The 14,881-nt window shown below is 46.0% G+C and overlaps 1 protein-coding gene across 1 annotated transcript in view; it reads right to left on the reverse strand.

Moving 5' to 3' along the window:
- The window catches only part of LOC100286620 (dmX-like protein 2), a 94,148-nt gene that overhangs the window by 24,009 nt on the left and 55,258 nt on the right, over nucleotides 1–14,881 (reverse strand). Inside the window, 5 exon segments of the mRNA XM_045708286.1 lie at nucleotides 588–673; nucleotides 8,706–8,842; nucleotides 8,982–9,172; nucleotides 12,486–12,563; nucleotides 13,513–13,761. Coding sequence (XP_045564242.1) covers nucleotides 588–673; nucleotides 8,706–8,842; nucleotides 8,982–9,172; nucleotides 12,486–12,563; nucleotides 13,513–13,761 — 741 coding nt within the window.

Raw genomic sequence — 14,881 nt, forward strand, 5'->3', positions numbered from 1 at the left:
AATAAGGTGACCCCTGAAAGCCAGATGGAGTTGGGTATATTAGACAACACTTGGTTTTATATTACTGTAATATAGACTATACTGCAGAAAATGCAGGCCTTCCTGTCACAAGAAAACAAGTTACCATGATGAGATGATAGGTCGACATGCACTGTGAACTGTGGTCCACCCTGAGGTGGGCTCTCTGGCCCCTCCCTGAGATGGGGTGTCTGGCCCCACCCTGAGATGGGCTGTCTGTCCCCACCCTGAGATGGGCTGTCTGTCCCCACCCTGAGATGGGCTGTCTGTCCCCACCCTGAGATGGACTGTCTGTCCCCACCCTGAGATTGTCCCCACCCTGAGATGGGCTGTCTGTCCCCACCCTGAGTGTTGATGATTCATTATGCACAGGCATTAGAGAAGACAGATTTAGACATCACATATAATTTAACATTTCCATTTCACGCCTTGCTGTTCATATAAATAATTTATTATCATTTACCGGTTTCTCGCAGTTATTTATCCTGGGAAAAGGGAGTGGTTTTGGGCGGTAAATCCCGGTAAACGGTTTCCTGCCATTCAACCCTAGTGTGTGTGTTTGTGTGTACCTGTGAAGTCCAGTCCAGTGAGAGGAAGGAAGGTCTTGACATTATGTAGAGCCAGTTTCACCATGACCAGACGGATCAGAGACCAACTACATACAGAGAGGCAGAGAGAGAGAGAGAGGAGAGAGAGAAGAGAGGAGAGAGAGGAGAGAGAGGAGAGAGAGGAGAGAGAAGAGAGAGAGAGGAGAGAGAGAAGAGAGGAGAGAGAGAAGAGAGGAGAGAGAGAAGAGAGAGAGGAGAGAGAGGAGAGAGAAGAGAGAGGAGCTTGAAATAATCTTTATTGGGTCTGGGAGCCCACCACACAATGAATACTCATACAAAACCACAGTTACACATGAATTAAAAACACAACTCCAATTCCTCCTCCACAGTAACTAAACACAACAGCCTCTGAATACCCCATATACTCATAAACATATCAATATTGTTGACCAGTTTATAATAGGCAAACTCAACCCTTAGTCTCGCTGCCAACATTCCCTCCAGCATTCCCACCACATCCACAGACCCCTGTCCCCGAATACTGTTCTTTCGGGTCTTCCATATCGCTATTTTTGCTGCCCCTAACACAAAATTAAGCAACACAACTACACCTTTTTGACTGAACCTGTACTTTGGCCCAAATATATACAGTTGGGAAGAGAAAACCTCTCCCAACATTGAGAACCAATTGGTGATCATGTCAATCATCCTGACCAACCTGGGACATTGTAAAAACAGATGTGTCAGAGTTTCAGTCTCAGCACAAAATGGACACCCTTCCCCAACAGTAGGGTCCAGGTGTACCAGATGCATGTTGGTGGCTATGGCTCCATGTATTATCCTCCATTGGAGGTCAGCCGTCCTCTTATCAATAGGCAGTTTGTATAGTGATCGCCAACAGCCTTTTGGAGAGACACCTGGAACAAGCACACCCGCCCACCTCGTCGATTTTACCCCTTCCGGGAAGAGGCATGGGACACCTTTACACATACTCTGTACATGGCCTTCTTTCCCACCTCCTTGAACTCCCCCAGCTCCGGGGTGTCGAAGGAAAGCAGCATCCCCACGTCCTCCTCGAATGACCCCGCCGCAGCACTAACAATCAGTGCAGGGAACACATCATCCAGACCCTCCTTCCACCGATCAGAATTGGAAATGTCAGTCACATACTGCAGATGAAGTACTGGCAAGAAGTCAGAGACCTCAGCGACGACCTTCCTCAGTAGGCGAGATGATCGGATCCCCGCTCTTTCTCCCAGCTCCTCCAACGATCTATTCCTGTTCCGCATCAGATGACCCAGTTTAGTACACCCCACGCCTAACAGGCATGAACGTAGGCTAGCCGAACCCAGAACACGGGACTGGATGGCAGTGTTGTGAAAAAGAGGCTCTTCAAAAAGCCACATCCCTGGTGGCGTGCAGGCCTTACGGGACTTGACAAAAACTCTCCAAGCCTGCTTAACAGAATCATAAAATGGAGTCAGGCCAGGCAAATCACGCCCTCCAGCTTTAAGAGGAAAAGGTGCTTGTCTAAGCCCAAACAGCCCGCTCTCCTCATCACTGTGTAGGCTGTGTCGACCCAGCTAGAACCGTCTCTGTACAACAGCCTCTGGGCTGCTTGAAGCCGGAAAGCCATGATCCTAGAGGAAATATCCACCAAGCCTTGCCCACCCTCGTGTAGTGGCAGGTACAGGGCTGCAGCTTTAATCCAGTGTTGTCCAGACCAGAAGAAATTGACAAGGGTCCTCTGAAGCTCTTGTATCAGACCCTTTGGTGGCTGCAAAATCATTAGTCTGTGCCACAGGGTAGAGGCAGCAAGATTATTAGCTACCAGTACCCTTCCCCTATAAGACAGCCGGGGCAGCACCCATTTCCATCTTGACAGTCTGGCACACACTTTCTCCACTACACCCTCCCAGTTCTTTTTCTGAAAGACATCAGAGCCTAGAAAACCCCCCAAAGTCTTCATCCCATCTCTGCCCCACTGAAGCCCCCCTGGTAACCGTGGAGCAGACCCCATCTGAAGCTGACCTGCCCACAGCGCTTCACTCTTTCGCCAATTGACTCTAGCTGAGGAGGCCCCCTCATACACCTTTAGAGCGTTTGAAAGAACCTTAACATCCTCAGCCCCTGTAATAAAAACTGTCACGTCATCTGCATACGCAGACAGTGCTATCATGGGACCCTTCATTACACCTGGCACAGAGAAACCAGTAAGCCTCGCTCTTAAAAACAAATCATTGCTTCAATCGCCAGACTATATAACTGCCCTGAAATTGGGCATCCCTGCCTAATGCCTCCTTGGAAAGGGATGGGGCAACTCAAACCACCCCCCACCTTCACCATACACGAGGACCCAGCATAGAGTAAATTCATCCAAGACAAAAAAATCATCCCCAAACCCAAAGGCTTTCATTGTTTAAAACAAGTACTGGTGGTCCACACGATCAAAAGCCTTCTCCTGATCCAAAGAAAGTAAACTCTCATTTACATCAGACAGTTTACAAATGTCTAAAACATCTCTTATTAGAAACAAGTTGTCAACAATAGAGCGGTCAGGTACACAGTAGGACTGGTCCTTGTGGACCAACAATCCCAGATACTCTTTCAACCTGTTTGAGAGACATTTAGAAACAATTTTATATTCTGCACACAGCAAAGCAACAGGTCTCCAATTTTTTATGAGAGCCAAATCCCCCTTTTTTGGCAACAGTGAAAGCACCGCACGCTGACAGGATACAGGAAGAGAACCCTCATGAAAAGATTCACACACCACTTCATAAAAATCCTCCCCAATAGACCCCCAAAAGTGCTTATAATACTCAGATGGTAAACCATCGATGCCAGGGGCTCGGCCTGATGAGAGCTGCATGACTGCTGTGGACATCTCCTGCAGAGTAATGTCAGAGTCCAAAGCAGCTCTCTGCTCAGGTCCCAATTGAGGAAGACCGTGTAGCAACAGTTCAGTACACAGAGAGTCACAATCCTCCGCCTTATAGAGGGCAGAGTAGAAATCCACGGCATGTTGACGCATTTCACTGTCATCCGTGGTCACCTTCCCATCAGGGAGACGAAGGCAGACCATCTGTTTACGTTGTAATGTCGACTGTCCTAGGTTAAAAAAAAGCGCTAGGAGCATCCATATCCTTGAGGGAAGCGAAACGAGACCTAATCAAGGCACCCTTCACTCTTTCATGCAGAAACAACCTCAGTTAATGTCTCGTCCTGTAAGTTCATGACTATTCCATGGTCGTTCTGAGTGAGCAGCTTCAATTCAATAGATTTGATGTCCTGTTCAAGGGCCTTGATAGTCTCTTTGACTTCAATTCGAGACAGAGCAGTATACTGTTGACAAATTAATCGTATTTGGGCCTTCCCAACCTCCCACCATTGTCTCAAGGACTCAAAATTCCCTTTTGTAACCCTCCATTTTTCCCAAAACAACAAAAACCTTTCACAAAACATGACATCACGTAACAATTTAACATTAAAATACCAGTAAGGTGATGACCTTCGTGGACAGGACAAGTGAATATCAACAGTAACAATATGGTGATCAGAGAAACCCACAGGAATAGTATCACACCTTCCAACCCTACTACAGTAGTGATCAGATACATACAACCTGTCTGACCTTCCAACCCTACTACAGTAGTGATCAGATACATACAACCTGTCTGACCTTCCAACCCTACTACAGTAGTGATCAGATACATACAACCTGTCTGACCTTCCAACCCTACTACAGTAGTGATCAGATACATACAACCTGTCTAACCTTCCAACCCTACTACAGTAGAGATCAGATACATACAACCTGTCTAACCGTCCAACCCTACTACAGTAGTGATCAGATACATACAACCTGTCTAACCTTCCAACCCTACTACAGTAGTGATCAGATACATACAACCTGTCTAACCTTCCAACCCTACTACAGTAGTGATCAGATACATACAACCTGTCTAACCTTCCAACCCTACTACAGTAGTGATCAGATACATACAACCTGTCTAACCTTCCAACCCTACTACAGTAGTGATCAGATACATACAACCTGTCTAACCTTCCAACCCTACTACAGTAGTGATCAGATACATACAACCTGTCTAACCTTCCAACCCTACTACAGTAGTGATCAGATACATACAACCTGTCTAACCGTCCAACCCTACTACAGTAGTGATCAGATACATACAACCTGTCTAACCTTCCAACCCTACTACAGTAGTGATCAGATACATACAACCTGTCTAACCTTCCAACCCTACTACAGTAGTGATCAGATACATACAACCTGTCTAACCTTCCAACCCTACTACAGTAGTGATCAGATACATACAACCTGTCTAACCGTCCAACCCTACTACAGTAGTGATCAGATACATACAACCTGTCTAACCTTCCAACCCTACTACAGTAGAGATCAGATACATACAACCTGTCTAACCTTCCAACCCTACTACAGTATTGATCAGATACATACAACCTGTCTAACCTTCCAACCCTACTACAGTAGTGATCAGATACATACAACCTGTCTAACCTTCCAACCCTACTACAGTAGTGATCAGATACATACAACCTGTCTAACCTTCCAACCCTACTACAGTAGAGATCAGATACATACAACCTGTCTAACCTCCAACCCTACTACAGTAGAGATCAGATACATACAACCTGTCTGACCTTCCAACCCTACTACAGTAGTGATCAGATACATACAACCTGTCTAACCTTCCAACCCTACTACAGTAGTGATCAGATACATACAACCTGTCTAACCTTCCAACCCTACTACAGTAGTGATCAGATACATACAACCTGTCTAACCTTCCAACCCTACTACAGTAGTGATCAGATACATACAACCTGTCTAACCTTCCAACCCCACTACAGTAGTGATCAGATACATACAACCTGTCTAACCTTCCAACCCCTACTACAGTAGTGATCAGATACATACAACCTGTCTAACCTTCCAACCCTACTACAGTAGTGATCAGATACATACAACCTGTCTAACCTTCCAACCCTACTACAGTAGTGATCAGATACATACAACCTGTCTAACCTTCCAACCCTACTACAGTAGTGATCAGATACATAGAACCTGTCTAACCTTCCAACCCTACTACAGTAGAGATCAGATACATACAACCTGTCTAACCTTCCAACCCTACTACAGTAGTGATCAGATACATACAACCTGTCTAACCTTCCAACCCTACTACAGTAGTGATCAGATACATACAACCTGTCTAACCTTCCAACCCTACTACAGTAGTGGTCAGATACATACAACCTGTCTAACCTTCCAACCCTACTACAGTAGTGATCAGATACATACAACCTGTCTAACCTTCCAACCCTACTACAGTAGTGATCAGATACATACAACCTGTCTAACCTTCCAACCCTACTACAGTATTGATCAGATAGATACAACCTGTCTAACCTTGCTGCACTGACACGACCTTCATTAACTTTTAGCCATGTGTACTGCCTAACCTTTGCGTTCCTGACTCTCCACACATCAGAAAGCTCAAACTCAGTTAGTAGACCAGACAGGCAGGTAGCTGACCGCAGATGAGGTTCTTCAGCGGTGTGATCAACAGTAAAATCCACTGTACAGTTTCAGTCCCCCCCTAAAACCATACACCCCTCTTGGTCACACTGTCTTAAGGTTTTCTTTATTTTATCAAAACCAACAATATGCTCTGTACCCTCATTAGGAGCATAAACATTAACAAAAAACAACAACATCCACCTTGACCAATAAAACCCGACCCTTGACAATCTCGATTGTAGATACCACAGTCACCCCTAAGCCTGAGGGAAACAAAATGGCTACCCCAGCACTGAAATTAGTACCATGACTGAGTATATGCTGCCCCTCCCACCACATACCCCAGTCAACCTCATTTTCCTCATCACTATGAGTCTCCTGTAGAAAAACTACATTAAGCCTTTTCTGTTTTATTACTTCTAATACCCAAGCCCTCTCATTCCTGTCCCTTCCACCATTAATATTGAGAGAACCTCCCCTTAGTACCTCCATAGAGAAAGGAGAAAGGAAAAGCAGAAGAATCCACAGAGACACCAAAGAGAAAAAAGAAGACACCCTATGAAGCATGATCAACATCATTGTTTACATTTTCTCTTACCCTGACCACGTTTCCCACCAGCTTTTGCTGCTGTGACAGCAGTAACACATTTCCTCAAGCGAAACTGCTTCTTCTCACTTAACTGGTCTAACCCCACTGTCTTCTGTAACATCACAGCTGACCTCACAAACTTATCAACATCAAAATAATCTGCCAATTTGACAGATTTCCCAAAAGTCTGATCCAGAAACCGATTTACCTCTTCTAGATCATAAATTTAGTCCTTACCAGCTGCTATCATATCAAAAGAGGTATCCATATCCTTCTCCTGATCTTCCTCAACTGAGGCCACAGACCCCTGACTCCCCTCTACCACATCCCTCTCAATACTCCCCACTTGCACCCCATCACTCGTACCAGGCATCTCCTCCACTACCTGGAAGATTAGCTCCTCCTGTACCCCAGCACTCGTAGTGGGCATCTCCTCCACTACCTGGTAGCCTAGCTCCACATGAACCCCATTCTGTACCCCAGCACTCATACTGGGCACCTCCTCACCAGTCTGAGGAACTGGCTCTTCAGATCCATCCTTACCTTCTACAACAATATTTTTCTGCTGCAAAACATTTCCCTCTAACACAAGTTGCAACTCCGTGCCCTCAACACGGATAACTTGTTCCTCAGCAACAGATGCTTGTGGCTGTTCAACCACTGTCGGCCCACCTCTCCCTAAATCAGTGGGCCCAGGCGTTACGAGGCCCACCTCTCCCTACATCAGTGGGCCCAGGCGTTACGAGGACCACCTCTCCCTACATCAGTGGGCCCAGGCGTTACGAGGACCACCTCTCCCTACATCAGTGGGCCCAGGCGTTACGAGGACCACCTCTCCCTACATCAGTGGGCCCAGGCGTTACGAGGACCACCTCTCCCTACATCAGTGGGCCCAGGCGTTACGAGGACCACCTCTCCCTACATCAGTGGGCCCAGGCGTTACGAGGACCACCTGCGCCCCTGCCTCTGCCTTCTCCCTTTTCGGGCAAGCATGTCGCTTATGACCAACATCCCCACACTCAAAACACTGTTCACTACCCGTACTAGCATAAGCCATATACAGTCTATTGTCATACTTGACTTTAAACGATAACTCCAAAGTCTGCTCCGGTGAGTCCAAAAACATAAACACCTGTCGCCGAAACGACATAACCTGTTTCAACGCCGGGTGTTTGCAACCCAACGGGACAACCTTAATTGAACTTGCAAACTTCCCAAAGCGCAATAACTCGCGCTCCAATAGCTCATTGGGAATAAACGGCGGTACATTTGAAATCGTTACCTTTGTTGACGGAGAAAAAAGTGGCGTAACTTGAATAAACATTCCTTTAAGAAGTACGCCTTGCTCAACCATACGATCAACAAGACGCTCTTCTTTAAGAAAAACCACCACCGCTTTATTCATCCGTGACGCATAAGCAACATTCTCATATCCTACCTTCTCTCCTACGGCGACCAGAAACTCCTCCACCATGACAGTAGCTTCAGTAACACACCTAAAGCCGTGCCGAAGTGACAGGGACGGCATCCCCATTCGGGCAGCCATCCCCGCCAAAATCAGGGTAATTTCGATACGAAAAACGAAATACTTCATTCCACCACCAAAAAATGATAACCTTAATCATGCACAGAAGAAAACAAAGAATGCCACCAAGAAAGAAAACCGAAAGAAAGTTCTGAATATCTAACTCTACACACGCACTCCCTTGCTCATACAATTCCCAGCATGCACCAAACACTCCCAGCACGCAGAGAGAGAATAGAGAGAAGAGAGAGATAGAGAGAGAGAGAGAGAGAGAGAGAGAGAGAGAGAGAGAGAGAGAGAGAGAGCATACCATGACATTACAGGTAACATAGCAGGGTGTTGAATCTTAGAAGAAAATACTCTGAACAATCAGTGTACCACAGCCCAACACAAAGGGCTGTCCACAGCTGAACTCTACTTAGATGTCAAATAGGAAAAGGCACAACAATGACACACCTGTATGAGTTGGGGTCAGAGTGTTCAGTCATCTGTGTGTCAGAGAGGAAGGCATCATCATCATCGTCATCGTCATCCTCCGCTCCGCTCTCATCTGAGTCATACAGAGCTCCACTGTCTGACAGGGGCAGGAAGGGCTGGGGGGGGGGGTTGAGAGAGGAGAGCTTATTTGTTTTGTGTCTATTTTTAGGTTTTAATGACTGTATGTACCAACAAATGGTTTGTCAGTGAGCGTATGTATACAGTGATGTTGTGCGGAGCAGCATCACGCCTTACTTTGGCCACAAAGTAGTCCCACATGCTGAGCTCTGGAGGAATGAACTTCTCCCTGTAGGCGGGTCTCTCTGCAGGGACGGGAGGGGGGGTGGCAGGGACTTCCTTTACTGGACGACCAGGAACCAGCATCCTCATATTAAACCTTCGTCTGAGTCTGTCCACATCCTCTGCCGGGGGAGGGGCTGGCACGGCTAGGGGAGGGGATGGTGGGTGTGGGAGAGAGATTGTTAGTACATATGTTTTCTTTTTTTTATAGAAACATTTTTACATGACTGCTGCCTTGTAAGAGATGAAGAGGAGTTGATCACTCATCATCGTCTTCATCACCTAGTAGAGCCCAGGAGAGGTTTGGGGGTATAGGAGGAAGGCACAGCACCAGGGTTTAGGCTCAATTCCATTTCAATTCAGGAAACAAACTGAATTGACTGAACTGATTATTGACTCCAGCAACCCTGCACAGCATCTGTGTTAGCGTTAGGGCCCAGCGTCTTCCTGGTCAGGTCACATGGTTATGGTAAACTCTGGGCTCAAGACATGGAGAGAGACAGAAACACACACAGAGGAGAGCGGACACGACAGACACACGTTTTAACACAAACCTGGACCGTTATCCTGGGTGACTATCTCTGGAACCACTGAGACGAGAGACAAACGAAGACAACAGCGTGTAAGACGCACACAAGACACACACACACACGTACAACACACACACATCAGACTACGAGACACAATAAGGTCAAGGTGATCACAATAACTCATAATACAATATCATGATGAGACAAGACAAGGAGAATGGTTATGAATGGTTATGAACGGTTATGAATGGTTATATGGCCAGAGGTTTCTAATAATATTCTAATCAACGTCTGTCTGCTGGTTGAAAGGCTTCTGAGTCCTTGAGTATAATCTGCATGGCTTGTGACCTGGTATACAACAGAGAGAGACCAAGGACTCTTATATCTCAGCTCTCCAGAGGGGGGGGGGTCTGTGTGTGTGGCAGACAAGGTAGCGGTACTTTTTACAGAGCTGATTCTTATCGACAACTTGGCATTTTGAAATAAAGCATTCTTCTCTCAACTCTTCTCCTCCACCCTTCTCTCCCCTCCTCTCCTCTGTTCTCTCCTCGCCACATCCTCCCCCACCAGCCTCTTTTCCTCCTCTCCTTTCCTCTGTTCTCTCCTCTCCACATCCTCTTCCAGCCTCTTTTCCTCCTCTCCTTTCCTCTGTTCTCTCCTCTCCACATCCTCTTCCAGCCTCTTTTCCTCCTCTCCTCTCCCTTTCACCCACATCCTGAAAGAACACTTGACTTCAAAGAAAAGTTATCAAGTCTAAATTTGAACACAAAAGCATATTGATTTATTTGACACAATCTGCTAATAATGTCTGATCACAACAGGTTGTTTCCAAAACCGTATTCAGAAGAACTGATGTTCAGAATTAGTTTGTCTACCATCACATCTAATAAGTAATAATAAATATGTTGAATTACAGTTGTGTTGCTTTCATCAAGCACACAAACTATTTCGGGCACCTAACTACGACACCACAATAACATGCTAGTAACTAACATACCAATGGAGGAACAACACGGTTACTATAGTAAACCATCACGGCTACTACTGATCCACACTAGATCACCCAGGCAGTGGAGGCTGGTGAGGGGAGGACGGCTCATAATAATGGCTGGAGTGGAAATAATGGAATAGAATCAAACACATAGGAACCATTAATTCTGTTCCAGACATTATTATATAGCCCAGTTAGTGTACCTGGTTTAGCCTTAGTTAAGGCAGACCTGTAGCCCAGTTAGTGTATCTGGTTTAGCCCTTAGTTAAGGCAGACCTATAGCCCAGTTAGTGTATTTGGTTTAGCCTTAGTTAAGGCAGACCTGTAGCCCAGTTGGTGTACCTGGTTTACCCTTAGTTAAGGCAGACCTATAGCCCAGTGAGTGTACCTGGTTTACCCTTAGTTAAGGCAGACCTGTAGCCCAGTGAGTGTACCTGGTTTAGCCTTAGTTAAGGCAGACCTGTAGCCCAGTTAGTGTACCTGGTTTACCCTTAGTTAAGGCAGACCTATAGCCCAGTGAGTGTACCTGGTTTACCCTTAGTTAAGGCAGACCTGTAGCCCAGTTAGTGTACCTGGTTTACCCTTAGTTAAGGCAGACCTATAGCCCAGTTGGTGTACCTGGTTTAGCCTTAGTTAAGGCAGACCTATAGCCCAGTTAGTGTACCTGGTTTACCCTTAGTTAAGGCAGACCTATAGCCCAGTTAGTGTACCTGGTTTAGCCTTAGCTAAGGCAGACCTATAGCCCAGTTAGTGTACCTGGTTTACCCTTAGTTAAGGCAGACCTATAGCCCAGTTAGTGTACCTGGTTTAGCCTTAGCTAAGGCAGACCTATAGCCCAGTTGGTGTACCTGGTTTACCCTTAGTTAAGGCAGACCTGTAGCCCAGTGAGTGTACCTGGTTTAGCCTTAGTTAAGGCAGACCTATAGCCCAGTTAGTGTACCTGGTTTACCCTTAGTTAAGGCAGACCTGTAGCCCAGTTAGTGTACCTGGTTTACCCTTAGTTAAGGCAGACCTGTAGCCCAGTTAGTGTACCTGGTTTACCCTTAGTTAAGGCAGACCTATAGCCCAGTTAGTGTACCTGGTTTAGCCTTAGCTAAGGCAGACCTGTAGCCCAGTTGGTGTACCTGGTTTAGCCTTAGTTAAGGCAGACCTGTAGCCCAGTGAGTGTACCTGGTTTACCCTTAGTTAAGGCAGACCTGTAGCCCAGTCAGTGTACCTGGTTTAGCCTTAGTTAAGGCAGACCTGTAGCCCAGTGAGTGTACCTGGTTTAGCCTTAGCTAAGGCAGACCTATAGCCCAGTTGGTGTACCTGGTTTACCCTTAGTTAAGGCAGACCTGTAGCCCAGTTAGTGTACCTGGTTTACCCTTAGTTAAGGCAGACCTGTAGCCCAGTGAGTGTACCTGGTTTAGCCTTAGTTAAGGCAGACCTGTAGCCCAGTTAGTGTATCTGGTTTAGCCTTAGTTAAGGCAGACCTGTAGCCCAGTTAGTGTATCTGGTTTAGCCTTAGTTAAGGCAGACCTATAGCCCAGTGAGTGTATCTGGTTTAGCTTTAGTTAACCCAGGCCTGAAGCACAGTGAGTACCTGGTTAAACCTTACAGTGCATTTCCACATAACACGATGGGGGCGATGAAACAACGGTGCCCCATTCATTTTCAATGGAGGGAAGTGAAGTGGGCGGGGGACGGTTGGGCGATGCGAGCATGAATACGGCGGGAACAAAGTTGGAGAAAGCAGAAATTTATGCAAGTACTCCGCGATATACCAACGCTATTGACCAAACGAAGTTCACTCAAGCTTCCACCCCTGCTGGATTGGCTGTTGATGCCTAGTCTGCTTGCTAGCACCCACATGAGGACAAAACAAGCATGGCTATACGAATTATCGTGTTATGTGGAAATGCACCATTAGTTAACCCAGACCTGAAACACAGTGAGTACCTGGTTTAGCCTTAGTCCCTGAGTCAGGTTCAGAGGTCACTGATGATGACGAGTCCGTTCTATCTTTACCTGCTGCTGCTATGGTGACAGACAGATAGAGATGACACAATGAGATGAGATGGAAAACATGCAAACACACCTGCACAAACACACACACACTCAGGTGCACGATACAATGAGATGAGACCACAGCACACAATAACAGAGACAGACAGATCTCTTTCTGTCCGTTCAGAGAACCATGAACTTCCAATGAATAGTATCCCTGCAGAAAACACTAGCTAACTTTGTGAGGAACAGACAGAGTGGGAAAACCACATTAGTGGCATTTACTGCACTGCAATACAGCAGCACTGTAGTTTATCACTGCACCCAGCACTGTAGTTTATCACTGCACCCAGCACTGTAGTTTATCACTGCACCCAGCACTGTAGTTTATCACTGCACCCAGCACTGTAGTTTATCACTGCACCCAGCACTGTAGTTTATCACTGCACCCAGCACTGCAAACCCACTGGAGCTCTGTTACTCACAGCTAGGTGCTGCTGTGTCCCCTGAATCAGTGTGGAGGGGCTGGGTGACACTGGGGCTGGGGGGAGGACCCTGCTCAGGCCTACCTGCCTCAATGTCAACTGTTACAGGGAGGAGGGGGTGGGGAGAGGGGAGGAGGAGTTATTATGCCTGGCTAGTCATGGGAGGGAGGGGCTTGCGTCTGATTTCACAGCCTCAGGCATGAGTAAAAAAGGGGGGTGAAACAAGGGAGGGGGGGGAGAATGAGAGAGGTAAAGGTTAAAGGTTAAGTAGAATGTTACAACAGGGGACAGAGAGGAGAGATGAGGGGAGACAGAAAACAGAGGACAGAACACAAAGGATAAACGAAAGGGTAGAGGAGAGAGGTAGAGAGAACGAGAGAGGTAGAGAGAAAGAGAACGAGAAAGAGAGAGGTAGAGAGACAGAGAGAGGTAGAGAGGAGGAGAGAGGTAGAGAGGAGGTCTGGGGTGACAAGCCGAGGGGTCTACTAAGTTACCTGGAGTGATCTCGACGTTCCGTTTGGGTTTGATGATGATTTTAGCCCCACCCCCAAACACAGCCGCCCACATCTTGTTGCTGAGGGGGTGAGCAGCGAGGCGGAACAGCTCGTTGCCAGCGTGCATGCCCAGCCCGTGGATGAGCAGGGACAGGTAAACTGCCACCACAGCCTCACACAGCAACACGTTGAGCTTGGGCTGATCCTCGCCCTGGGCTGACTGAACCAGAGCAATCAGAGAGGACACACCTAGAGGAGGGGGGGAAATAGACAGACATATTCATATAATACATTTCATATAATTACATTTATACAGAACACACTACTGATAGGTAAAATGAAGGCTTTATTAGGAGTTATGTATTACAGAACCACATTAGACTGATCTGATGATATTATTAGGAGGTATGTACTACAGAACCACATTAGACTGATCTAATGATATTATTAGGAGTTATGTACTACAGAACCACATTAGACTGATCTAATGATATTATTAGGAGTTATGTATTACAGAACCACATTAGACTGATCTGATGATATTATTAGGAGTTATGTATTACAGAACCACATTAGACTGATCTGATGATATTATTAGGAGGTATGTATTACAGAACCACATTAGGCTGATCTAATGATATTATTAGGAATATGTATTACAGAACCACATTAGACTGATCTAATGATATTATTAGGAGTTATGTATTACAGAACCACATTAGACTGATCTAATGATATTATTAGGAATATGTACTACAGAACCACATTAGACTGATCTGATGATATTATTAGGAATATGTACTACAGAACCACAATAGAGTGATCTAATGATATTATTAGGAGTTATGTATTACAGAACCACATTAGACTGATCTGATGATATTATTAGGAGGTATGTATTACAGAACCACATTAGACTGATCTGATGATATTATTAGGAGGTATGTATTACAGAACCACATTAGACTGATCTAATGATATTATTAGGAGTTATGTATTACAGAACCACATTAGATTGATCTGATGATATTATTAGGAATATGTACTACAGAACCACAGACTTGTGCTGTAATAAGATTCCTGCTACATATTAACAGTGGAGAGATGGCGTGACACATCCATCCATCCCTGCGTCTCCTTCTGTTTTATTCCCCACAGGCTACAGAGCTGCTATTACTCAGTACCATCTGTTTCTCTCTCGCTGTTAGTCATCTCTGTCCTCTCTGTTTCTGTCAGTCATCTCTGTCTCTCTCTCTGTCAGTCCCCTCTCTCTCTGTCTGTTCTCTCAATTCAACAATGTTTGTCCTCTCTCTGTCCTCCCTCCCCTTCCCTCTTTCCCAACCTCTTGACAGATTCAGCAAACATAGCA

Source organism: Salmo salar, chromosome ssa26 (assembly GCF_905237065.1).
Source record: "Salmo salar chromosome ssa26, Ssal_v3.1, whole genome shotgun sequence".
NCBI lineage: Eukaryota > Metazoa > Chordata > Actinopteri > Salmoniformes > Salmonidae > Salmo > Salmo salar.